Source organism: Chrysemys picta, chromosome 20, assembly GCF_011386835.1.
Source record: "Chrysemys picta bellii isolate R12L10 chromosome 20, ASM1138683v2, whole genome shotgun sequence".
Lineage (NCBI taxonomy): Eukaryota > Metazoa > Chordata > Testudines > Emydidae > Chrysemys > Chrysemys picta.
Genome location: NC_088810.1, coordinates 2,290,760 through 2,314,446, shown reverse-complemented (window position 1 = coordinate 2,314,446; position 23,687 = coordinate 2,290,760). Strand labels below are relative to the sequence as shown.

At 52.9% G+C, this 23,687-nt stretch overlaps 1 protein-coding gene across 1 annotated transcript; it reads right to left on the bottom strand.

Moving 5' to 3' along the window:
* Window positions 1-637: 637 nt before the first annotated feature.
* LOC112061074 (phospholipase A2 inhibitor NAI-like) lies at window positions 638-22,048 on the bottom strand. The gene is made up of 5 exons (XM_065574636.1): window positions 5,783-22,048; window positions 4,299-4,436; window positions 3,147-3,263; window positions 1,179-1,331; window positions 638-783 (listed from the first exon to the last, which is right to left on the bottom strand). Exons 2-5 carry the CDS (start codon window positions 4,345-4,347, stop codon window positions 638-640), a joined length of 465 nt encoding a protein of 154 aa, XP_065430708.1. The 5' UTR covers window positions 4,348-4,436; window positions 5,783-22,048.
* Between the last annotated feature and the right edge of the window lie 1,639 nt (window positions 22,049-23,687).

The window sequence follows — 23,687 nt, the reverse complement described above, 5'->3', positions numbered from 1 at the left end:
AGCTCTTTGGCGCAAGGACTGTCACTATGAACTTATTCAGTGCCTGGCACAACGAGGGTTTCCCATCTCGGTCGGGGTCTGTGCAGCGCCTGGCGCACTAGGGACTCCCAATACTAAGCCAGGCCCTACCACAAAGAGCTTACACATTAAACTCTAGATAGGCAAAAGGAGGGAGGGGAAACGGAGGCAAAGAGAGGGAAAGCCACTGGCTCAAAGTTACACAGGAGCCAGCGCTGGGAATAGGACCCAGGTGTCCTGATGTCCAGTCAATATCTCTACCCAGCAGAGCCCACAACATCCTGTCCTAGAGTAGGAGTTTGGGACAGATGTGAGACCTGGGGGTCCAGAGGCCTGCACTGAACCATGTGCCAGCCAGGGATGGACTTTTGGAACAAGTGATATGTGGTTTTCCCAGGGAATCTCTAGAGTGAGGTTAATGCACATTCCCCAGCCCCGGTTACTAAAAACCAGCCTTGCGAAGCTACACCAGGAGGGGGGCACCTTTGCTGATCCCCGGGGACCAAAGGTCCAAGCCATGGGAAGGAATGACTGAGAGAGTCATCAGGGCTCTGGGGCTGACTCAGGGATGCTTATGAACTTGTTGCAACAAGAAAAACCCAGAATAAATGAACTGAAGTTACCACGTGCCTCTTTTCTGGGTTGAGTAGTAACACTGGGTCTCGGCTCCAGTACACTCTATGGTCCCTTCCATGCATGGACCTGGGAATGAGAAGATGCAGCCACGGCAGCTCCGGCCGTTGGGTTTGGTGTCAGCCGGGGGCACTGGGAAGAAGCGAAGCAAATGCAGTCAGCTCGGGGGACGCGCCCCAGGCGGCGTCAGGGCAGGGAGAGCAGCTGGGGGCTGCACAGCTCAGCCCTGGGTGCCCCCTGCAGGGGGAGCTGTAGCTCCGGGGTCGCTGGAGGCAGCAGGGGCAGGGGAGAGGTTTGCAGCAGGGAGCCCTGGGTCCCACCCCAGGTGGGGCCAGCTGGGTTCACACCTTGTTTGAGCCTAAAGCCCCGCCCACTAAACTCCACCCACCCAGGGGCTCAGTGTTATTCAGTGGGGCGCCTCCTGTAGGACAGGAGGACCAGTCTCAGGAAGTTAACCTGGGGTAGGTTCCAGGAAGCTGGCGATGCAGAGGAATGGTGAGGGGAGAGACAGAGATGGAAAGACTTACGTTTAAAGGTGGTTGTTCTGCAGGCATCTCCCACGCAACAGAATTTCTGAAACCTGAGCGTCTTTCCATTCCAAAATTTCAGAGACACGTAGCCAAGTTTACATTCCCTGGATGTCAGACAGGTCTTGTTTATCCTCTGACGCTCCTCTGCCACTGTACAGAAGGAGAAGACTTTAACACTATGCCCCCATATCCTTCATAGAGATCTTGTTATCATATGATTATAGCATAACTAGGATGTCTTTTACACCAGATAGGTCATGTGCGGTATCATTGAAAAGTTTATGATTTACTGAATATGATTATCCTATTTGTATACATGTATCATTTTTGTCTCTGAAGTTAGGAATATTGTCTATGCATCTATCACAAATGTGTTTACACCTGGGGAACGCCCACTAGACAGAATGCAATTAGTCCGGATGGCCGGTTGGGAAGGGCCATTAGGGAAAACAAAAAGTCTTTGAAGATGCTAATCACCCACTGAGAAGTCTTCCTGGGGATGCTAAAAACAGTCTCCGGGTTATGGCTGCAGGGTCATGTGACCAAGTCACCCTGGTACTGGACTCCATGATAATACTAGTATTTTTCCACTAACTGGGGTGGGAACCACACTGGGAGACAAAGGATTCCTGCCATGTGCAAAAATTATTTAAGGCAGGGGAGTGACATCATCGTGGTTCATTCTTCACTGAGACCCCACCCGAGAAAGAAGGCTGCTGGAAACACCTGAGAAACAAAGGGACTGAGCTGGGGCGGGGGCTGGGGGTAGGGTTGGTGAGCCCAGGCTAGAGGGTGTCTGGCCTGTGAAAGGAATATCTGGAGTTTTAAGCTGCAAGCAAGTCTCTGCAATCTGTCTAAAACATCATTTAGGGTGAGAATATAGTGTATTTGGATTTTCAGGAAGCCTTTGACATGGTCCCTCAACAAAAGGCTCTTAAGCAAAGTAAGCTGTCATGGGATAAGAGGGAAGGTTCCCTCATGGGTCAGTAACTGGTTAAAAGATAGGAAACAAAGGGTAGGAATGAATGGTCCATTGTCACAGTGGAGGGGTAAATAGAAGGATTCCCCAGGGATCTGTAGTGGGATCAGAGCTGTTCAACTTAGTCATAAATGATCTGCAAAATGGGGGGGAGGGAAACAGTGAGGTTGTGAAATTTGCAGACGATAAAAAATTAGTCAAGAGAGTTAAGCCCAAAACTGACTGCGAAGAGCTACAAAGGGATCTCACTAAACTGGGTGACTGGGGAACAAAATGGCAAATGAAATTTAATGTTTATAAATGGAAACTAATACACATTGGAAAAAATAATGCCAACGCTACGTATAAAATGATGGGGTCTAAATTAGCTGTTACCACTCAAGAGATCTTGGACTCACTGTGGATAGTTCTCTGAAAACATCCACTCAATGTGCAGCGGCAGTCAAAAAAGGGAACAGAATGTTAGGAACCATTAGGACAGGGATAGATAACACCACATAAAATATTATAATGCCACTATATAAGTCTATGGGATACCCACACCTCGAATACTGTGTACAATTCTGGTCACCCATGCTCAAAAAAGATATATTAATATTGGAAAAAGTGCAGAGAAGGGCAACAAAAATGTTTAGGGGGATGGAACAGCTTCCATATGAGGAGAGATTAAAAAGACTGGAACTGTTCAGCTTAGAAAAGAAACGACCAAGGAGGGTATGATTAGGATCTATAAAATCATGACGGGTGTGGAGAAAGTAAGTAAGGAAGTGTTATTTACTCCTTCTCATAACACAAGAACCAGGGCTCACCCAATGCAATTTCTAGGCAGCAGGTTTAAAAGAAACAAAGTGAAGCATTTCTTCACCCAACGCACAGTCAACCCGTGGAACTAGTCGCCAGCGGATGTGGGACTAGAATAGGACCCAGGAGTCCTGGCTCCCCAGCCTGTTCCCTGAGCCATGTTGATTAGGGTCCATCTCACCTACCCTCTGTGTCTTCTGACAGAAGGATGCCACAAGAGTCAAGCCCAGCGGGGCAGGTCTGTAGGTCGCCCGAGCAGGTAGTTCCTGGTCCACCGCAAACCTCACACTGCAGACAGGCCCCTAGAGAGGGAGAGAGACCATGATGTGTCTAGATTTGTCGCCCCCTCGCCTTCCCAGGGGTTCAATCCACACCAGCTGGGCATCTGGCCCCACTGACTCTGGTGAAGCGATGGCCAATTCACTCCAGCTGGAAACCCTACAGAAATGCCTTTTATTGTGTCTTGAGCACTGACATTCAGCTCTGTTTCCTTTCACTCACACTCGTCGGCGGGGAGGATCCTCCTTCCAACACTTCCGTCTCCTTCGGACGGATCTGAAATTTCACCAGTTTTCAGTGATTTCCACCATAAACAATTCCTCCCATCAGTGCCGGGTTTACAATGGCGCCAGTGGCGCCATGGAGCCGGGCCCATGCTCAGAAGGGGCCCCGGCCTGCTCCACTTGCTCTGCGCCCTGAGACCCCGCCAGCTCGCTGGCTCCTCCCTGCCCATCACTTGCTCCTCAGGCCGAAGGGGGGGAGATCTGGGTGTTGGGGCACTAGGGAGTGGGGGTTCTGTGGGGGGTGCTGGGCAGTTGTGGTGGGGCTGTGGGCAGGGGGTGCAGGGGAGGGGTGGTGTTGTGCAAGGCGCTGGGCATTTGTGGGTGGGGGGGGCGGGGGTACTGGGCATTGTGGGTCTGGGGGGGCTCTGGCCATAGGTAATTGGGGGGATGTTCTGGTGGGGGGGGGCTGTGTGATGCAGCATGGGCCTGCCCCCGAGGGGAAGGGGCAGGCTGGCAGCACAAGGCCAGCCGGGCCACTGTGCGTCTGGCAACTGCCGGTTTGTAACAGGTCTGACATTTCACCAGTTTTCAGTGATTTCAACCATAAATGTTTCCTCCCATTTCCAGAATGGTTTCACTCGTCGTCATGGGAACTTGTGGCTTCCAGTCACCTCCTCCTCCTCACTTCCACTCAGATGCTCCCATTTGACCCCCGTTATTCTGCTGCTCCTTTTCAGTTACTTTAACAAACAACTGAATGCAACAGGCTGCTCTGAGTTTTTATTGCATTGGCCACGTAAGGAACCAGCCTCTGTAGGAACAGACCCCACTCACCCGTAGCCAGGAGAGCAGCGAGGATGAAGGCAGCAAGAGATGCCCTCATGGTGATGGGGAAGCAGTAGATCGGCGCTGGGGTCTCGGATGAGGCCAAATCTCCAGCCAGGGGATTTATCACAGATGAACTGAAATGAGCTTAGAAGAGAGATTGTACATGCATGAGCCAGTCGATAAGATGGGTGGAACGACAAAGCCATTTGCCACAACTCTGGGGTAGCCGCACCTCTGATCCCATTGTGGCTGGTATGTTTGTGGCACCCACCCGGAGAAGTCAGAGACAAACCTGAAATGCTCCTGCTGGAAAGTTGTGGTTTAAGGTGACTCTGTTTCTGGGAAGCCAGAACAATCATACACAAGAACACAAAAAGGGGGGAGACAAAGCAGGCTGCTCTCTAAACAGAGGGAGACAAAGCAGGCTGCTCCCTAGGGCAGCAAGAGACAACTCAGCCCACCTTGTTCTAGGCTGGTTCTTTGCAGACTGCATCTAGTCCCACACTTCCCCGCAGAGCCCCCAGACTGCCAGCAGGACCAGGAAACCCCACTCCTCCCCCCCTCGAGGAGAAAGCTTGCCACTGCAAACAGTCCTTGATACACAACATCCAGCTCCCTGCAAAGAGGCTCTCAGCCACGCACTACTTTTAGCAGCGGAGGGATCCCAGGGCCTGGTCCAGGTCAAACCTGTATCCCTCCTTCAGAGTCAAATTCCCTCTATGCCCCCCACCCTAGAGATCAGGGCCTGGGGCTGCTGCACAATCACCCTAGAGTCTCTTTGGGGGAGGAGGAATTTTGCTGACCCCTCCCTCTCACTGAGGTGGGGTTTTGCTCCCCACACCGCACAGCAGTGGCACCTCCCCCACCTGCTTGGAGTCACTCACGCTGCCACAAACCTCAGGCAGCCATAGAGTGGGGGGAGACATTCCCCCTCCCTCCTGGCGGCAGCCCTCTGCCCTCCCCCCGCCACTGTAACTGCTTGGGCACGTCTACCCTTGGGGGGTGTCATGCCATTGCCAGGGCTCTGAAGCTGCCTTAATTTCCCCACCTCTGGCTGGACGCTCAGCCATCCCCATTCTCTGCCCCATGTTCCCTAGTAAGGGGGGTGGGGGACAGAGCTGATTTCCTGCTCCCGCCTGAAGGAGTCCAAGTGTCTACATGGGAGTCAGTCACCTCTCCGGTGCGGCAGCGGGCGGCTCTCGCACCCACCTCCCCTCAGTCTCAGGTAGCTGTTTGCACTCGCTGGAGAGTAACAGAGTCTCCCCCTTTGATACGACCCCGCCGCACCCGTCAGTTACCCGGTTTGCACGCTGGCTGGAGCCTTCATCAGCATTCATAGTGGGAGGGGGAGTCAGGACTCCTGGGTTCTATCCCTGGCTCTGGCAGAGGAGCTAGAACTAGTAGCCAAGCAGGGGGGCTGGGAGCCAGGTCTGGGAGGGGAGTGGGGTGTTGTGGTTAGAAAACCCACAGACCAGAGGGGCATCACTTACCTAACGATCCTTAGAGTGAAGTTTGCCTGCCGTGAAGTCGGTGGCTAAATCTGGGAAGCAGAGACGATGTACCCGTCTCTCGCTCTGGGCTGTCCCTGGCTCACTTTCCCCTTTGATAGAAGCTGCTGTGATGTAATATAGAACCGTATACAGATTTGCACACCTCTCCTGGGAGAGTCTGTAAGTTTCTATTCCCCTCGCCGGCCCTGCCCACCCTTGGGGCGTCTGTGCACGCTGAGAAATCCTCCTGCCTTCCTGCCGGGAAATCGAATTAGAGGAATGCGTGATACCAACTCCCCTTGGAAGACTTTGGGTGGCAATGAGGGGTAGCGGGTCACACAAGAGGGGCAGGACTCTTGGGTCCCACTCCTGTCCTTGGGAGAAGTGGGATCCAGAGGTCAGAGAAGTGGGGGTGGGAGCCAGGACGCCTGGGTTCTATAGAGTGGACAGTGGGGCACAGTAGAGCAGATTTGGGTGGACCTTGGAAATCTGGATTCCATAAGGATGTGGGGTCTAGTGGATTAATGCAGGAGGAAGGGGGCCTGCAGGTCGGGACTCCTGGGTTCCCTAAAAAGAGCGGGGGTAGGCGAGTAGTTAAAACTGATTGTCAGGACTCCTGGGTTCTCTCCCCAGCTATGGGAGGGGAATGGGATCTAGTGGGATAGAGCACGGGGAAGGCTGAGAGCCAGGACACCTGGGTTCCATTCCCAGGTCTGGGCAGGGAGTGTGATCTAGTGGTTAGAGCATCCATAGCCCCAAGAGGTGTCACTTACCAAATGTTTCTTAGGGGGCTTCAGGCTTCCCCTGCCCACCAGTGACCACATTTCGGACACATAAGCCACTGATCAATTCTCCTCCCTGCCTGCTGAGAGACAACAGCCACAGGGATGCGTGAAACCGCCTCTCCCTTAAACCTTGGGATGCCAACATGGGGAAGTGGGACACCAATGGACAGGGCGGCAGGACTCCTGGGTCCTATTCCTGGCTTGCTAAGGGCAAGTGGGTTAAGGGCAGGACTCTTGGGTCTCATTCCCGTCCCTGGGAGACGTGGCGTGCAGTACTTAGAGGATTAGAGGATGGGAGTGGCCAGGACCCCTGGGTTCTGCAGAGGGGGGAGGAGGGTGTAGTAGTTAGAGCGGGGGGGGGAGTGATTGGGACTGGCAGTCAGCATTCCTGAGTTCCACAGAGACCGAAGCAAGGTCTGGGTGGGGCCTCAAGGTCAGGACTCCTGATCCCCACACATTGGTGAGCGGGATCTAGTCACTAGCGTGGGGTGAGGGGCTGGGAGCCAGGACTCCTGGGTTCCATGGAGAGCTGAGTGGAGTCTAGTACTTAAAACAGGTTGTGAGGGCTCCTGGGTTCTATCCCAGCTCTGGGAGGGGAGTGGGGTCTAGCGGTTAGAGCAGGGAAGCGAACTGAGGGTCAGGATGCCTGCATTCTATTGCTGGTGGGTGAAGGGAAGTGGTATCCACTGGTTAGAAAAGCAGGTGGCTGGGAATCAGGGCACCTGGCTGCTTTAGAGAGGAGAGTAGGGTATAGTGGTTAAACCATGGGGAGTGGGGGTCAGCAGCATTTCTCCAGTCTCTGCCACTGAACATCTGTGGAAAGGACAGCCTGGCTGTGTTACCTTCTCCTTGTCAGCTGAGAGCACGAGGTACCACAGGGGTACTAATCTTTGGATGCGTCTCTGAACACATAAATGTCTATGTAAGGGATTGAGCATTGTAAGTGATACAGCTGGGTGTGTGTTCTGGATTCTTTCTTTCTTTCTTTCAAACTTCACGGCAGTAGTAGGCTGTTAACATTTCCCGTTTCACACAAGGTCTGCAAAAGAACACTCTTAGGTTGAAAGGGACCAATAGCTGCCTTGGTGGGGGGGGGTTTCAGGGCCAAAGACAATCACTGACCTCATTAAAGACAATGGCTGGCCCAGGCCCTCTTTATGTTCAGCAGAAGGAGCAATGAAACCCCTTTGTGGAATAGAGAGACCTGTGGACAACGGAGAGGCCGCCCAAGGTACATGGCAGATCCGCAAAGTTGTGCTTGCGCGCAGAGGGGCAAAGAGAACGGCTGCAGCCCAAGTGGGTGGGAGTCAGGAAGCCACAAGCAGCAGAGATGGGTGAAGTCATGGGGGGAACAGAGCTGTTTCTTCTTTGATGCAGAGCCTGCTGGAGGGGCAGGTGTGGGGCCTAGTGGTTAGAGCAGGTATAGCTGGGTGCCAGCACTCGTGGGTTCTATCCCCAGCTCTGGGAGAAAAGAGGGGTGCTTTGGGTTGGAGTGGGGGGGGGTGTCTGGGAGTCAGGACTCCTGGCTTCCATACAGAAAAGTCTGGGGATCTGGTAACTGTCACCCCCCCCCCCCCCCGCCGTCACCCTCCCCTCCCCCCCCGCAGCATGGTACCCACAGCCCAGCTCTGGGTATAAGCCAGCTCCTGCTTCCAGTCTGACAGCGGTTTGAAGTGAAGTGAAGTGGAGCGGGTGGGGGGAGGGGTCTGTGTCTACACTTCAAACCGTGGTCAGGGCTGTTGGGTCTCTCTCTGGCTTGGGGAGGGGAGTGTGGGCCACTGGCTGTGATGGAGGACCCCCGTGGAGCAGCCCAGGGCCCACCGCCCTCACCCAGGAACAAGCCCTCACCTCGACTTCTCTATCTGCAAAATCCAGGGGTTTGGGCACCAGGTAACAACTGCTGACACAAGGGGGGCGGGGCAGGGAAACCCCTTTCCTGGGAACAGGGATTACGCTGCTGCCAAATGAACCCAGGGGCCCTCCAGCAGAGCAGAGAGATCAGGGGCTTTGCTGATGGAGTTCCCCCTTTCCCCAGTCAAAGTCCAGCCGCAGTTAATGTTGGACTGGGCGGAATTGCAAAGCCCCCTGCTCCCGCGCCAGAGACGTGCGTGAGGTGCCAATGGTCTTGGCCTCCTTTGGCCGTGACCCGGGAGACCAGCTCTCGTTCCCCCCCTCCACACACACACACACAGCAGGGAACAGACTCCATCCACAATTTCTACTCCCCACTGGGACTCAAACTTTGACTAGCCACTTGGGTCACATGGCTCACTCCTTAGAAACGGGCCCCAGGTCCATGTGTGTGTGGTAGGTAGGTATATGGCTGGGGGAGGGGGAGGGGGTAAAGTACCCCCAAACCATGCATCCCCCCCCTTGCTTCAACTCTCTTAAATCATACCCTTTTCCACTTCTAGTGAACCTCATGGGTAAAGGCAAAATGTACTCAATAGTGGAATACATATGAGATCTTTTAACTAGGGTTACCATACGTCTGGATTTTCCCGGACATGTCCGGCTTTTTGGGCCTCAAATCCCCGTCCGGGAGGAAATCCCAAAAAGCCAGACATGTCTGGGAAAATAGGGAGGGAGGGGTTGTGGGGCTTGGGTCCCGGCCGGGGGTCGGAGCCGCTGGGGCCGGCGGTGCTCAGCCGGGGGCCGGGGCTGCTGGGGCCGCCGGGGCCAGGGCAGGCCGGAGCCGCTCAGCTGGAACCAGGGCCAGCGCCCCAGGGCCCGAGCCGAGCCGGGCGGGAGAGGCCGGGGCCAGAGCCTCTGGGCCTGGGCCAGCCACCGGAGGGAGCCGCTCGGCCGGGGGGCCAGACTGGGCCGCGCCGCGCCCCCGCCGCACCGCGCCCCACCCCAGCCCCAGTCCCAGCCCCAGCTTACCTGCTGCCTCCCTTTTTCAGGCTTCCCGCAAACATTTGATTCGCGGGAAGCAGGGGAGGGGGAGGAGCAGGGGGCGGAGTGTTCTGGGGAGGGGGCAGAGTTGGGGTGGGGACTTTGGGGAAGGGGCGGGGGTGGGGGCGGGGAAGGGGCAGAATTGGGGCAGGGCTGGGGGCGGGAAACGGGCGGAGTTGGGGCAGGGGCGGGGCACCATGGAGTGTCCTCCTTTTTTTAAATTAAAATATGGTAACCCTATTTTAACTCTGCTTTTTACCCTGACTTCACTAAGTCCAGATCTCCTGGGAAGAGACCCTTCGATCTAAGGAAATGTGTCTGCAGAAGTATGTTCTACTTAAAACTGGGTGATTGACAAGGGGTATTTGTTATCGCAGAGGGATTCTGTGGATGAAATATTGACCCACAGGAAGATGGGCATTTAACTCGTTAAGATCTGTTAGTTATAACAACCGAGTTGGCAATTCTTTCTCAGTCGTCCATCAGGTAAATTGAGAACACAGGACAATAAAAGACTCCCATCAGTAATTAGGAAAACAACAGGTGGTGAAATTAGTCATGGAAAAGGAATTCTCCTTCCAAAAAGGAGTGTCTCTGTCTCACTCCCTAGCTAAGGAAACTCCTGGAAAGTTTGTCTGGGGATGAACGCTGGCAGCTTTCGCTGACCGCATATAGAGGAAGGGACTATGTTACCTTCTCTTCCCCAGCTCCGGGGGTATGTCTGTGTTCTGTATTCTGCCTAGTGCTGGATTCCTCTTTGATTAATAATCTTTGATTAAACAATTGCATTGGAGCCTGGCTGGTATGTAACAATCTCGAATTGTCATGAAAGTCACACACACAAAACTTAAACAATTCTTCTTTTTGTCTTTTGTAGACCATCGTTTTCTAGCTCCCCTGGCCAGCTGCAACCCGCAGCCAGACTTACCCATGTTTTGGACACATCAGCGCCCTGACAATTGCTTCCCTTTTCCTGCTGAGGAACTAAATCACACAAATTAGCAAAATGTAGTTTTTAGTCTTGGACTGGCAACGTATTGGTTTAAGCACTGAACTGGGAGCTAGGATGCTTGGGTACTTTCCTGGCTTGTTTGGCGAGTGAGGCTTAAGGGTTCTAGTCCCACCACCACTGATAGGTGAGTGGGGTCTGGTGGGTTAGAGCAGAGCATACTGGGAGTCAGGAATCCTGGGCTCTCTCTGGGTGATGCATAGGAGGGTTAGGAGCCAGGACTCCTGGGTTCTATCCCAGCTTGAGGAGAGGAGTGGAGTCTAGTGGACTAAAGAAGGGGAGCCCCTGGAAATAAGGACTCCTGGGTCCTGTACAGAAGGAGCGAGGCCCGGGGGCTACCAGAGCACCCCCTCATTGATACCCCCCTTTTCCCCTGCAGCATGGTGCCCACAGCCCTGCTGCTAAGTTTAACCACAGTCGGAGGGTAAAGTTGGCTTTCACTTCCATTTCCACACAGTCTACGTGTAATCCTTCTGCCAAATGAAGTCAATATCAGGGGGTTTCTTTTCAACAGTACAACACAGAACTGGCTTGATCCCCCACCCAGTAACCTGGGAAAATTACATAAAGTACCCCTGGGCATCTCTGAGAGGTAATACTTCCCCACTTGCAAACAGAGTGTAGAAAAGAATTTTTTAATGAAAGGAGGGAAGTCGCCCTACATTAATTAGGGGAAATGCCACAAGCAGGATTCATGATCAAAAAACTGTGAGCAGGACGCCCACCCCAGAGTGTGTGGGGCAGAGCCTTCCGCCTCCTGTTCTTGAGTCCTACAACAAAAATTACCTTTCTTGTGCCCTCACCACACCCCACTCACAGTGTTTGTCCTTGGTCAGTGAGGTCCCATGGTTCAAAAGTGCATCTCTGTGAGTTCACCTCTCACCCGGGGAAGAAGGCACCTGGCTTGCTCCGCCATCTGAGAAGTTGCTCTGGCTGGCCACCCCGCCAGTTGAGGCTCCTCTCTGCTGTCCGCCCCGCCCTCCCACTTCCTCTCCACTGGCCACCTGCTGCTCCTTGCCATCTGGCCATCTCACCAGCTGCTGCCTTCGCTCACTGGTCCCCTTGTCAGCTCTGAGGCTGGGCAGAGACACAGACGTGATTGCCAGCTCTTTTAAGCACATAAAATAACAAAAGGCTCCTAATGGATCCCATTTCGTTCTATCTTTGAACAGTGGGGAAGAACAGGTTAAACCAGACCAAGCACTCTTAGGGACCATCCACACCTGGCTGGGACACCTGTCCCCATCCCTTTCTGCTTTCACAGGGCTCTGGCATTCGAGCCCCTGGCTTAAAGAGGTCCTTTCAGCTGAGGGTGACCCCCTCACTTGGGGCACAATTCTGCTCCCCTTCATTCATCCAATAAAGACAACAACATTGATAACAACATTTCACTACCCCGGCATTCAGATTTAAAAATTTTATTAAGATGATGTTTAAAAAAATTGAACGGTACAGAGTATAAGCGTAGAAGTTTCTGGTTATTAGGGAATAACGTACAGATGATCAAGGGGTGCGAAGTTTGGTTTAAGATCGGATGGCATAAGGAATACATAATCTGCAATATCCCCGATTGGGGGTAAAAGGTTAACAGGTCAAAGTGCAGACATTGAGATATGTCTGGGTATGTTGTTCATGTAATAGCCATGTTCAGGTGTGGAGTTTAGGGAGTGGATACGATGATGAAGATGGATTGACCCTCATTTGGTGAGATTTAACATTCAGTGAGTTTATGGTTCCAGTTCATATGGTCCAATGGAAAGTCTCTCAGTCCCTTTCTCATGGTTGATGCACAATGTCGCTCCGGCTCACGCCTCCTGGTACTGTCGGTGGCCGGTGATGTGTTCGGTGTAGATGTCCCTGGATCATCGGATTGTGTCTGAGACCATGAGGTGCCGCATGAGCCATCCATAGCGTTGACCGATCCCACAGGTCCACAGCACACGCTCGTTGTAGGGGTCCCAGGCGCCCAGGGCTCCGACAATCAAGGCGTCCATTTGCACCTCGTAGCCCTTTGCTCTCAGGGTGTTGGCCACGGGGACATGTAGTTTTCCACCCTATGAGCTCGGGCTTCGTGAAAGGCCAGGGTCCTGTTCTCAAAGGAGACCATGACGTCAACGAGGATGATCTTTTTCTGGGCCTTGTCGGTTACGACGACGTCAGGTCGTAGCTGGCTGTCGGTACCGGGGGTGTCCCCCAGGCGCGGTGCGATGGCTTTCACCAGGTGGTTCAGGACGGCGTTGTGGCACAGCTGCCAGGCTCTGGAGTGGGGCTTGCAGCTGCACAGGACGTGAGGCAGGGTTTCGTTGGAGTAGCTACACTTCCTGCAGCGCTTGTCTCGGTTCCCGTGGCGGATGGCTCCATTGAGCGGGACGCAGTTGAGCCGGGCAAAGTGGATGAACCGTCAGTCGACAAATGGGTGAAGCTGTCCCCGGCGAGGAAGTAGTTGCTGGCATCCCACTTGCTGGTGAACTCAAAGGCTTTATCCTGGTCCGGTTTATGCTTCAGGGTTTCCACATACAGCGAGTGGATGGTGGCATTCACGGTCCTCTCCAGCATGCCCCTGGCACTCAGGGTGACGATGGTGTTGTCGTCGGACCTGATCTGCGGCAAAGGACTCCCAGCTCCTGGTGCTCCTCGCACCACTCGCAGCGGCAGCCGACGCGCTTCCCCAGACGATGCGTGGCGTTGCGAGCGCAGGACCACAGTGACGCGATGTCGCCCCCATCCCGTCCAAATTCGCCATCCAGGGAGCCGTTCAGGAAGGTGGCGATGTCTTGGCTGGAGCGGGCTCTGCCGATCCACTTCTTTGTCGTGTCACGTAGGCCGTTCGCCGCAATGTTCCTTACCGTGCTGTCGGGACACATCAGCAGGCGGAAGGCGTGGGTGATCACCGCAACGTCGCACAGGTCACCCATGCGGGGGACGTTGGCGCCGCCGTGCCTGTGGGCGGTGTAGACCAGCTCCTTCCTGTCTCTTTGGGGAAGGAACAGCCACTTCTTCACCAGCTGCCGGATTATCTTGTCTGCCCTGTTGAGGGGTGTTACCAGATTTTCCTGTTACTTTGGACTATGCTCATTTATTAGGGTTACTTTTCGGCGGGTGGTAGGGGGTTCTGTACTTCTATCAATGTCCTGCTTGTGTCAGTTGTGTTCTCATACGGAGCTCTCCTTCTCCCTTCTGCAAGTCCTCTCCCAATGGAGCTATCCTGCAGGACCTAAGTTCCCCAGGGCTGGGTTCCTCCAGCCCCAGAACTGGATGAACACACACACACATACACAAAACAGAGCAAGTCTGAGTGGACCGGGTCAATCAGTACTTTCAAGCTGACCCTTTATATGTCCCTGGACTCAGTGGGCTAGGCCAAGCAGCTCTTTCAAGCTGCCACTCTTATGTGCCACAAGTTCAGCATGTCCCTATCCCCACTGTCACATTACAATTGTGTTGGTAGTAACCCACTTGATGAGCAAACCCCACAGTATTTTGGGCACTACAGGGATCTTTAGCTTAGGTAAAAGAAGCATTGCTGTTGAGTGAATGGGGAAGCTAAAAACACAAAAGAGTAAAGTTCAGAGAGAGGGGGGGGGATCTCACCACTTCCATGAAGCTTGAACTGGTCGGGATTCCCAGGTGATGGTGGTAGCTCAGGGTCCTGAGTGCTGGAGATAGGCAGAGCCCCCAGCACAATCAGTCAGGAGAAGATGAAGTTCCCATGGACTGTTTGGATCTATGCATAAGAACAACAATGGTTCAAGGGAGAACACTAGATTTGTTTATGGGTAAACTGATGACTCCAGGGTTTTCTTTAGGCTAGACAATAGGAGCTGATCACTCTTGGCTATGGGTGGTGTTTCTTCCCGGGAGCTCACAATGCAATTAGGCAGCTCCAGTATTTTGGATCCCAATCAAGGATTCATTACTAGAATTGGTCTGATAACTGCAGAGCTGGGTGTGTGCAGGCAGGTTCATTAACATCTGGAGCAGAGATCCCCCAGGATGCAGTGCTTCCCTGGTTCTCTGGTCCCAGAGTTCAGTGCGGTTCTTGCCTTGGAATCTCTGTTCTCCATTCTGTTTGCTAATGGAGATGCCTCCCTGTCCCATCTTTGATGCAGATGAGGCTCGGGGAGTTGCTTTAATCCTATCACCCTTGTCAGGAGGAGTCTAGATGTCCCCCCCCCCAGCCTTCCCTGCTCTCTGCAAGTCTTTTCTCTGATCGGTTTTGGTTTAAGCAGAGGCTGGGGGAGGGGGGTGTCCTTCATGAGTCAGACAGGCTGGATACTGCACCCTGGTTCCCCAAGAACACAGAGCTGATTGGTATCAGAGGCACCTTCGCCACAGCGGATCCCCTTAGGACGAACGAGATGCGAGGGATCAGGAAGGTGTTCAAGGTGTTAATCTTCTGCCACGGTGCCAGTAGGGAGGTGTCAACCTTGGCGGCATCCTGCAAGATCTCCTGGATGATGTCCATGGGTGTCTGTTGGACACGGAAACCCAACGGCGTGCCCAGGTGCTGTTACACCTCCCCCTCTGTCAGGGGGATGATGGGCTCGCCCTGGATCTGGATTCCCGTCGCCTGCACCGAGTGCCTTTTGCTGCCATCTATGTGGAGAGTTGCACATTTCTTTGCTTTGAAGCGGAGCCCCATCCAGTCGGCAGCTTGACTGGTGGTGTCTATGATGGTTCCCCCCATAATGCTTTATGGAAATATACTTATGAAAGTATATATGACATAACTGGAATATGTTTTATGCTACTTATGCCATGTAACATATCTCTGCAAAGGTTAGGATCTACTGAATATATTCATCCTATTTGTATGCATGTGTCATTTTTGTATTCGAAGTTATGAATAATGGCTGTGTACTTGTTCGATTTTAAGTAGCCTTAGTAAGGCATTTCGTCAGCTTCTTTAGAAAGGAATTTGCAAGTTAAGTGCCCAATCAAGAAACACTTAATGCACAGTGGATCTTAGAAGGCTCCAAGTCCACAGAAGAAGTCTACACGTGGACGTTCAAGCTAACATGAACCATGGCTTCTACCTATAAGTTCTGAGTCATGCATGGTCATGTGACTTGCCCATGTGACTCCAAAACTCCATCTTGTAGCTGGGATTCTACACATGGGGAGGGAGGGGTCTCCCCCCACAAGAGGAAGTCTATTTAAACCCCTGGGAGACCTCTCCATTTTGTCTTCAGCTGGCTCAAGAGATAGCCTCTCCACCCCAAGGGATACCTGAAAGAAACTGGTTTAACTGGCTGTTAAACCTTGGGATGCCAACATGGGGAACCGGGTCACCAACTGGCTGCTTTAGAGAGGAGAGTAGGGTATAGTGGTTAAACCATGGGGGGTGGGGGTCAGCAGCATTTCTCCAGTCTCTGCCACTGAACATCAGTGGAAAGGACAGCCTGGCTGTGTTACCTTCTCCTTGTCAGCTGAGAGCATGAGGTACCACAGGGGTACTAATCTTTGGATGCGTCTCTGAACACATAAATGTCTATGTAAGGGATTGAGCATTGTAAGTGATACAGCTGGGTGTGTTTTCTGGATTCTTTCTTTCTTTCTTTCTTTCTTTCTTTCTTTCTTTCTTTCTTTCTTTCTTTCTTTCTTTCAAACTTCATGGCAGTAGTAGGCTGTTAACATTTCCCGTTTCACAGGAGGTCTGCAAAAGAACACTCTTATGCTGAAAGGGACCAATGGCTGCCTTCAGGGGGGCGGGGTTTCAGGGCCAAAGACAATGAATGACCTCATTAAAGACAATGGCTCACCCAGCCCTTCTTTATGTTCAGCTGAAGGAGCAATGAAACCCCTTTGTGGAGTAGAGAGAGCTGTGGACAACGGAGAGGCCGCCCAAGGTACATGGCAGATCCGCAAAGTCGTGCTTGCACACAGAGGGGCAAAGAGAACAGCTGCAGCCCAAGTGGGTGGGAGTCAGGAAGCCACCAGCAGGAGAGGTGAGTGAGGTCGTGGGGGGAACAGAGCTGTTTCTTCTTCGATGCAGAGCCTGCTGGAGGGGCAGGTGTGGGGCTTTCTGCACATGGAAGCAGTCTGCTGCTCTTTGTTTCTGCAGCATTCAGGGGAACAGAGCCAGGTGCGTCTTGGCAGACTCAGAAGGTTGCATCAAGACTGTATCAGAATTTCTTCATCACTGTCCCGGCCTCCTAACCACAACAACCCGGCCAGGCCCGGGAAATTGGCCAACCGCTCAGGCCACACAGGAGGCAGAGCAGTGCAGTGAAATAGACAAGGCCACAGAACCGGCCCTAACTTGTGTCTCTTGGGTTTTTTTGCACACGCTTTTTTCTGGCTCAAGAACTGCTCCGAGCATGACCTGCTTCTGTGTCTGACGGCTCCAGGGGTGATCGCTGGGTGGTGGAAGGAAAAGTGTTTGTACTGTAGGTGGGGAGTGGGATCTGCTGGTTAGAGCAGACGGGGCGCTGGAAACCTGGACTCCTGGGTTCTATCTCCAGCTCTGGAGGGGCATGGGGTGGAGTGGGCAGAGGGGAGCCTGGGAGTCAGGACTCCTGGGTTCTCTGACCCAGCCCAGGGTGGAAGGCAAGGCAGCTCTCCCTTCTATTTCCCCAGCATCACGGCAAGTAACAGCAGTTTGAAAGTGAAGTGGAGGGGTGGGGGCTGCATCTGCCCTTCAAACAGGGACTCCGGGTTGCTGGGTTCTCTCCCTGGCGTGGAGAGGGGAATACAGGGTGATTATATTTCCCAAAGGGAAAACTGGGCACAGCCCAGGGTGGTGTGAGCCTGCCCCCGCCCCCGCCCTGTGGCACGGCTTGTCTGAGCCCCCTCCCTGAGCAAGGCTGAGGTCACTGGTTGCTGGAACCCTGTCTGCTCCTTCCGTGCAAAAGCCCCCCCCCCCCCCCCTACAGGGGGGAGAGATTGCTGCTCACCCCCCTGCACTGCACCCCACCTTTTTCGACAAAAGTTGGCATTTGTCCCATAATTGCTCTTGCCAACTGATAATTTTTACGGACACTTTTGCCAAAAAAAAAAAGTCAGGCCAGTGCTTAAAAAGGGGACTGTCCCAGCCGCAATGGGACAGACGGTCACCCTAAGTGCAGTCCAATGGCTGGGATGGGGGACCCCTGTGGAGCAGCACCGTGCCCACCGCCCTCAGGAGCAACCCCCCCCCCCCCTCTACTTCCCTATCTGCACGAGCCAGGGCCTGGGGCATCAGCTAACAACTGCTGATACACAGCGGGGGCGGGCGGGAAAACGCCTTTCCTGGGAGCAGAGCTGGACAGACGCCAGTGGCTCCAAGAACACCAATGCTGGCATCTCCGAATGAACCCGGGGGCCCTCCAGCCAGCGCTGCTGCAGAGCAGAGAGATCAGGGGCTTTGCTGATGCAGTTCCCCCTTTCCCACCCGAGTGGCCAGTCAAAGTTCGGCCGCGGTTAATGTTGGACCAGGCTGGAATTGCAAAGCCCCCTTTGGCCGTGACCCAGGAGATCAGCTCTCTGCCCACCCAGCGCTTAGCAGGGAACCCAGGGCAGGGCAGGGCAGAGCATGGTAGGGGGTGAGCTCCCAGCCCAGTGAGGAGTGACTCACAAGGAAAGGGGGTGTGAACCTGCCCTGGAGTTTTACTGAGCACTGTGTGAATTGGGGGGCGTGTGCACACATGCATGACAGCCAAAGGATCTGAAAACAAGGCCAAGTGCAGCCCGAGGGTTTTTCTGCTTTTCTCTGGGCGTCTATTTTATTTTTTGCCGAGAGCTGTTTTGCAGAGCGCCCCGCTCCCTCCGGCGTGCACCTTGTGCCCACAGAGTGTCTGTGCAAGCTGGTGCCGGCAGAGGACACCATTTGGGGTGCCCGTGTAACCCACACACCTTCTGGGTGTGGGGTTCTGTCCCATCTAGTGGTACTGAGACATCTTAGAGAGAGAGAGAAAATGAGTCTTCTCTACAGCCTTACCTACCAGTCAGCTGGCTTTTAGCTCATGCGCTAGAGTCTCATGCGCGGAGGTCCCGGGTTCGATCCTGCCCGCTGATGAGGGGAGTCTGTTGGCGTTACATCCGCAGCCCTGCCTCTTTTCGATTAACTCAGCTGTCAGGACACGTGATTCACAAACTCTGGGCTAAGAGGAACGGGGCTGTGCACCCAACCTGGAGTTTTTGGAGGAGGGTTTTTGCTGAGCGTTGCCGAGGAAGCGGTTTAGTTGGGGGAAGCAGACCACTCAGAGCTACGCAGAAGGCAACGCAGCGAAGCCTGCCTGCAGGTGTGGTCCCTCAAACGCCTATAGCAAGGGTATGAGGCTGGCTAAAGAGCGTGAGCAAAGATGCTTTCCTTTTGTTTGTGCTTGCTCCTGTGTTCAGAGAAGCGGGACTTGGTGTGTCCCTTGTCAATAAAAGGCCTGCTTTAAAGATGCTACCAGACTCCATCACCTATTTCTACCCCCCCATGGGACAACTTCCACTCCTTGGATGCAGGCCCCGCATCCTTGTGTGTGTGGTAGGTAGGTATAGGCCAGGGGAGGGGGGCAGTATAAAATCCCCCCCGAGCCATGCACTTCCCCTTTGCTTCAAATCTAATGATTCTAATGGATGAAGGCAAAATGAACTCAATAGATAGGTATGAGATCTTTTAATCCTGCTTTTTACCCTGACTTCACTACGTGGGAAGAGACCTCCTCGGCCTAAGGAAAAGTGTCTGCAGAAGTATGTTCTACACAAAGGTGGGTGATTGATAAGGGATGCTTGTTACTGCATGTGGGTTCTGCAAATACAGACCCATTTCATTCATTAAGAACTGTTAGCAATTCCTCCATATTGGCCCGTCAGGTAAAATGAGGACCATAAAGGACATCCCATCACAGAACATGTGGCGACATTTCCCATGACTCATGGGAAAGGATTTTTCCTTCCAGAAAGGAGTGTCTTTGGGTGACACCCTAGCAAAGTAAAGAGAGTTGGAAAGTTCATTTGGGGATGAACGCTGGCAGCTTTCCACCACGTACAGAGGAAGGGACCGAGCTACCTTTTCTTCCCCAGCTCCGGAGGTATGTCTGCGTTCTGTATTCTGCCTAGTGCTGGACTCATCTTTGGTTAATAATCTTTGATTCAACAATTGCACTGGAGACTGGGTGGTATGTAAAAATCTCGAACTGTCATGAAATTCAGACACACAGAACGTAAACAATCCCTCTTTTTGTCTTTTGCAGACCATCGTTTTCTACCTGCCCTGAGCAGCAGCAACCTACAGCTAAAGGTGCCCCCATTTCTGGACATATCAGGGCCCTGACAATCACTTCCCCTCTCCCGCTGAGAAACAAAATCACACACAGAAGCAAAACGCAGTTTTCAGACTTGGCCTGGCAGCCTATTGGGTTAGCAGTGGACTGGGAGCTATGGAGTCACTTGGGTTCTTTCCTGGCTTGTTTGCCGCGTGCGGATTAAGTGTCGGACTCCTGGGTTCTAATCCCGCTCCATGAAGGCAGTGGGGTCTAGTGGGTAGAGCAAGGGAGTCAGGGGTGCTCCTGAGTTCTTTCCCCAGCTCGGGGAGGGGCGAGGGGGTCAGCTGAGTTAGAACAGGGGGTGGGGAGCTGGGATACCTGGGTTCTATCCCCTGCTCTGGGAGGCGAGTGGGTTAAAGAAGATGGGCGGGGGGTCCCCTGGAAATTAATCCTCCTGGGTTCTGTACAGAAAAGAAGGGGAGTCTGAGGGCTGAAACAGAGCACCCCTCATTAGTACCCCCCCTTTTCCCTGCAGCACGGGGCCCGTAGTCCTGCCGCTAAGTTTGACCGCAGACTGAGGGTAAAAGCAGCTTTCACTTCCATTTCCACCCACTCTCCGCATTTGGCAGCGGTTAGAAAGTGAAGCGGAGCAGCAGCTGCAGGAAGGATGAGGGCCGGGTCTGCTCCTCAAATGTTACAGCTCCAAGGCAGAGATTTGCTCCAGCGACAGGCGGGGCTCTCCCGTCGCAGTCCTACTTCCACCTCTCGGAGCAGCTGCAGCTAGTTCCGTGGGTTTCGTCGGCTGGCTTAACCACGGCGCTCAGGGTGGATTTGTCACACCCCTGAGCAACTGAGCTGGGTGGCCCTGACTATTTAAGGTCGGCCTGGCCTGGCCTGGCCTGTGTGTGAGGCAGAGACATAAGGAGACGGGCTGAACGCACGCCACGGGCATGTGGGGTGAGGAAGGCAGCGTGTCCTCATGTTCAGAGCCCCACTGTGGGGGTCCAGCCCACAGCTCTGCTACTGGATGGGAGAGACAAAGACAAGCTTGGGAGTTTATCTGGAGGTCGGACCTGAAGACGCGCTCTGTATAGCTCGAAAGCTGGTGTCTCTCCACAATGAAAGTGGGTCCAGTGAAAGCCGTTCCCTGCCCCACCTTGTCTCTCTAACATCCTGGGACCAACGCGGCGTCATTTCACTCTTTCAAGTGCCCAGGATGGCAGTTCGTGCCATACCTTAAATCCCCGTCAGTGTGTTGCTACCGAAAACAAAAAATAATTCCTTGTTGCTCTGCAAGTGCTGCTACAAAGTAGCCCCAGATTCCTCCCTCGCCTTTGTGACTTATTTCCTATTTCGGACTCTTCGAAGACCCTGTGGCCCGTGATTAGAAAGTCCGGCAAAAGACAGTGTGTATCTCTGTGGGCGGAATAATGAGTTTGGAAGAGTTTCTGTCTGACAGACACTCGCCCGTGCCGCAGCACAAAAACTAACAGAGAACGGGTCCAAAGCCATGTCACGAAAAAAAAAAAAAGAAACGATTTCAGTGAGTTGTCAAAGTTTCCAGGAAAAGTCAGACCAAATCTCTCAGCCCTCTTCTTCCATGTGAATCTTTTAAAAGTTTCTTCTTCTTCCAGTGACAGCTCTGATGCAGGTGTCATTGGCCACGGCCTGCCATCTTCCACCATTGGGACAGAGGTGTAAAACATCCCCTCTGCTTTGGAGACCAGCCATCGGGTGATGGTTCCAACCTAGCTGGCTCTACTTCTCTCTCTTCCTGGTTTGCCTGCCGTCCTGCCGGATCGAGTTGCCCTGGGATCAGTGAGTGACATGTCCCCAGAAAGCTGTCATTCTCTTACCAAAGGTTGCAACTAATTGTGCTTTTATAAAATTCATCCTTCTTGGCAGCCCGTTATTTGGCTAACCATATCGGGTCATCTCCAGGTACCAGGAATAAATCCAAGAATGAAACTTAAGTGGGCGTGGAGGGGAACTTGGTTAACGCTGGGTTAAGGCTGCCTGGTGATAGGCCCTGCCTGTGCAGAGCATCGAGTTCAGCAAAACACAAACATCTGAAAAACAGGAAATTGTGAGTTAAGGCAAATGCCTGCACTGTCATCACTGTCTGTAACCTCTCCCAGTGATGCTTCACAACACCCTGGAGACACATTCTCGCTCGCTGCCTTTTCACGGCAATGGACAGGGGGACCCCGTACTGCCCCTACGTACTCCAGACACTGACCTTCTCCCCCGGGACATGGACAATTCACAGCCGCTTCATATCCTTTTCTGGCCCCTCTACATGTGAACTCGGGAACCCACCTAACTCTCTACCTGCCAGCTCCCGGGCCCTGCCGCGAACACGATCCACCCAGTTCTGTATTGACACAACGCGGATGGGACCCTTGTGGCATGGGAGGGTTGGGGAGACTCAGTCCAGATCTCCTCATATCACAATCACAGCCCCTAGTGTCAGAGTCATTGAATCCAAGGATTGGAAGGGACCTCAAGAGGTCAAGTCCAGTCCCCTGCACTCATGGCAGGACCAGCACCATCTAGAATATAAAGTCCAAGGCCAGAAGGGACCGTTGGAATCATCTCAGACACACAGCCCCCGCATCACATCGGCCCCCCTGAATTAATTCCTTGAGCCGACCTCTTTGAACAACATCCCATCTGGATTTAAAAATTGTTGGAGATGGAGAATCCACCGCGCCCCATGGTAAATTGTCCCAGTGGTTAATTACTCTCACCATTACAAAATGACGCCTTCGTTCCAGGCTGAATTTGTCCGGCTTCAACTCCCAGCCATTGGAGGGTGTTAGATCTTCCTCCGCTTGGCTGAAGAGCCCGGGGTCCAATATTTGTTCCCTTTGTTGGCACTTATAAACTGGGATCAAGTCACCCTCTAACCTCCTCTTTGTCAAATAGATGGAGGTCTTGGAGCTCTTCCAACACATCTCTCCACCATTTAGCACAGCTCCAGTGAATGCCGCTGGAGTGCGATTGCCATTGGGACAGAGTGATGGCTGCCTGGGCATTTACTGTAACTTGGTATTTCCTGGTTTCCAGAAGGTTCGATTTTGCTGGACTCGTGTGACAATGCGGTTCTGGCGGAACCCAACTGAGAGTGCCAACTCAGGACAAATTGCTCAAACAGGGCAGTTACAGCTCAAGGCTGGGGTTTTTTCCACCTCTAAGGCAAACCAAACTGGCCAGACTAGGAGGACTTCGGTCTCACCCCCTGGCTAACCGCAAGTCTCTCAAGCAATCTCCTTAGACACTCCAGTTTCCCAGGATTACCACCAGTGCCACTCGTTATGGGGACAAATGGTTATGAAAACCAATACCCCAGTAAAAGAAAAAGGTTCTCCCGATCCCAAAGGACCAAGCCCCAGACCCAGGTCAATATACAAATCAGATCTTACCAGCAAGTCACGCTGTTGCCAATCCTTTAGAATCTAAAATCTAAAGGTTTATTCATAAAAGGAAAAAGATAGAGATGAGAGTTAGAATTGGTTAAATAGAATCAATTACATACAGTAATGGCAAAGTTCTTGGTTCAGGCTTGCAGCAGGGATGGAATAAACTGCAGGTTCAAATCAAGTCTCTGGAATACATCCCCCGCTGGGATGGGTCCTCAGTCCTTTGTTCAGAGCTTCAGCTTGTAGCAAAGTTCCTCCAGAGGTATGAAGCAGGACTGAAGACAAGATGGAGATGAGGCATCAGCCTTATATAGTCTTTTCCAGGTGTAAGAACACCTCTTTGTTCTTACTGTGGAAAATTACAGCAAAATAGAGTCTGGAGTCACATGGGCAAGTTCCTGCATACTTTGCTGAGTCTCAAGGCATATTTGCCTTCTCTCAATGGGTCCATTGTATAGCTGATGGTCCTTAATGGGCCATCAAGCAGGCTAGGCAGAGCTAACACCAGTTTGTCTGGGATGTCACCCAGCAGCATAGCATAAGTTTGAAATACAGACAGTATAGAGCCAATATTCATAACTTCAACTACAAAATTGATACACACATATAGACAGCATA

Bases quoted from the DNA above. Each gene is read 5' to 3' on its own strand.
- LOC112061074 (XM_065574636.1), bottom strand. From the start codon at position 4,347: ATGAGGGCATCTCTTGCTGCCTTCATCCTCGCTGCTCTCCTGGCTACG. The intron at 3,264-4,298 runs GTGAGTGGGGTC...CTCCCTCTCTAG, and splicing joins CGCTGCTCTCCTGGCTACGG to GGGCCTGTCTGCAGTGTGAG. The intron at 1,332-3,146 runs GTAGGTGAGATG...CCTTCTGTACAG, and splicing joins TCTGTCAGAAGACACAGAGG to TGGCAGAGGAGCGTCAGAGG.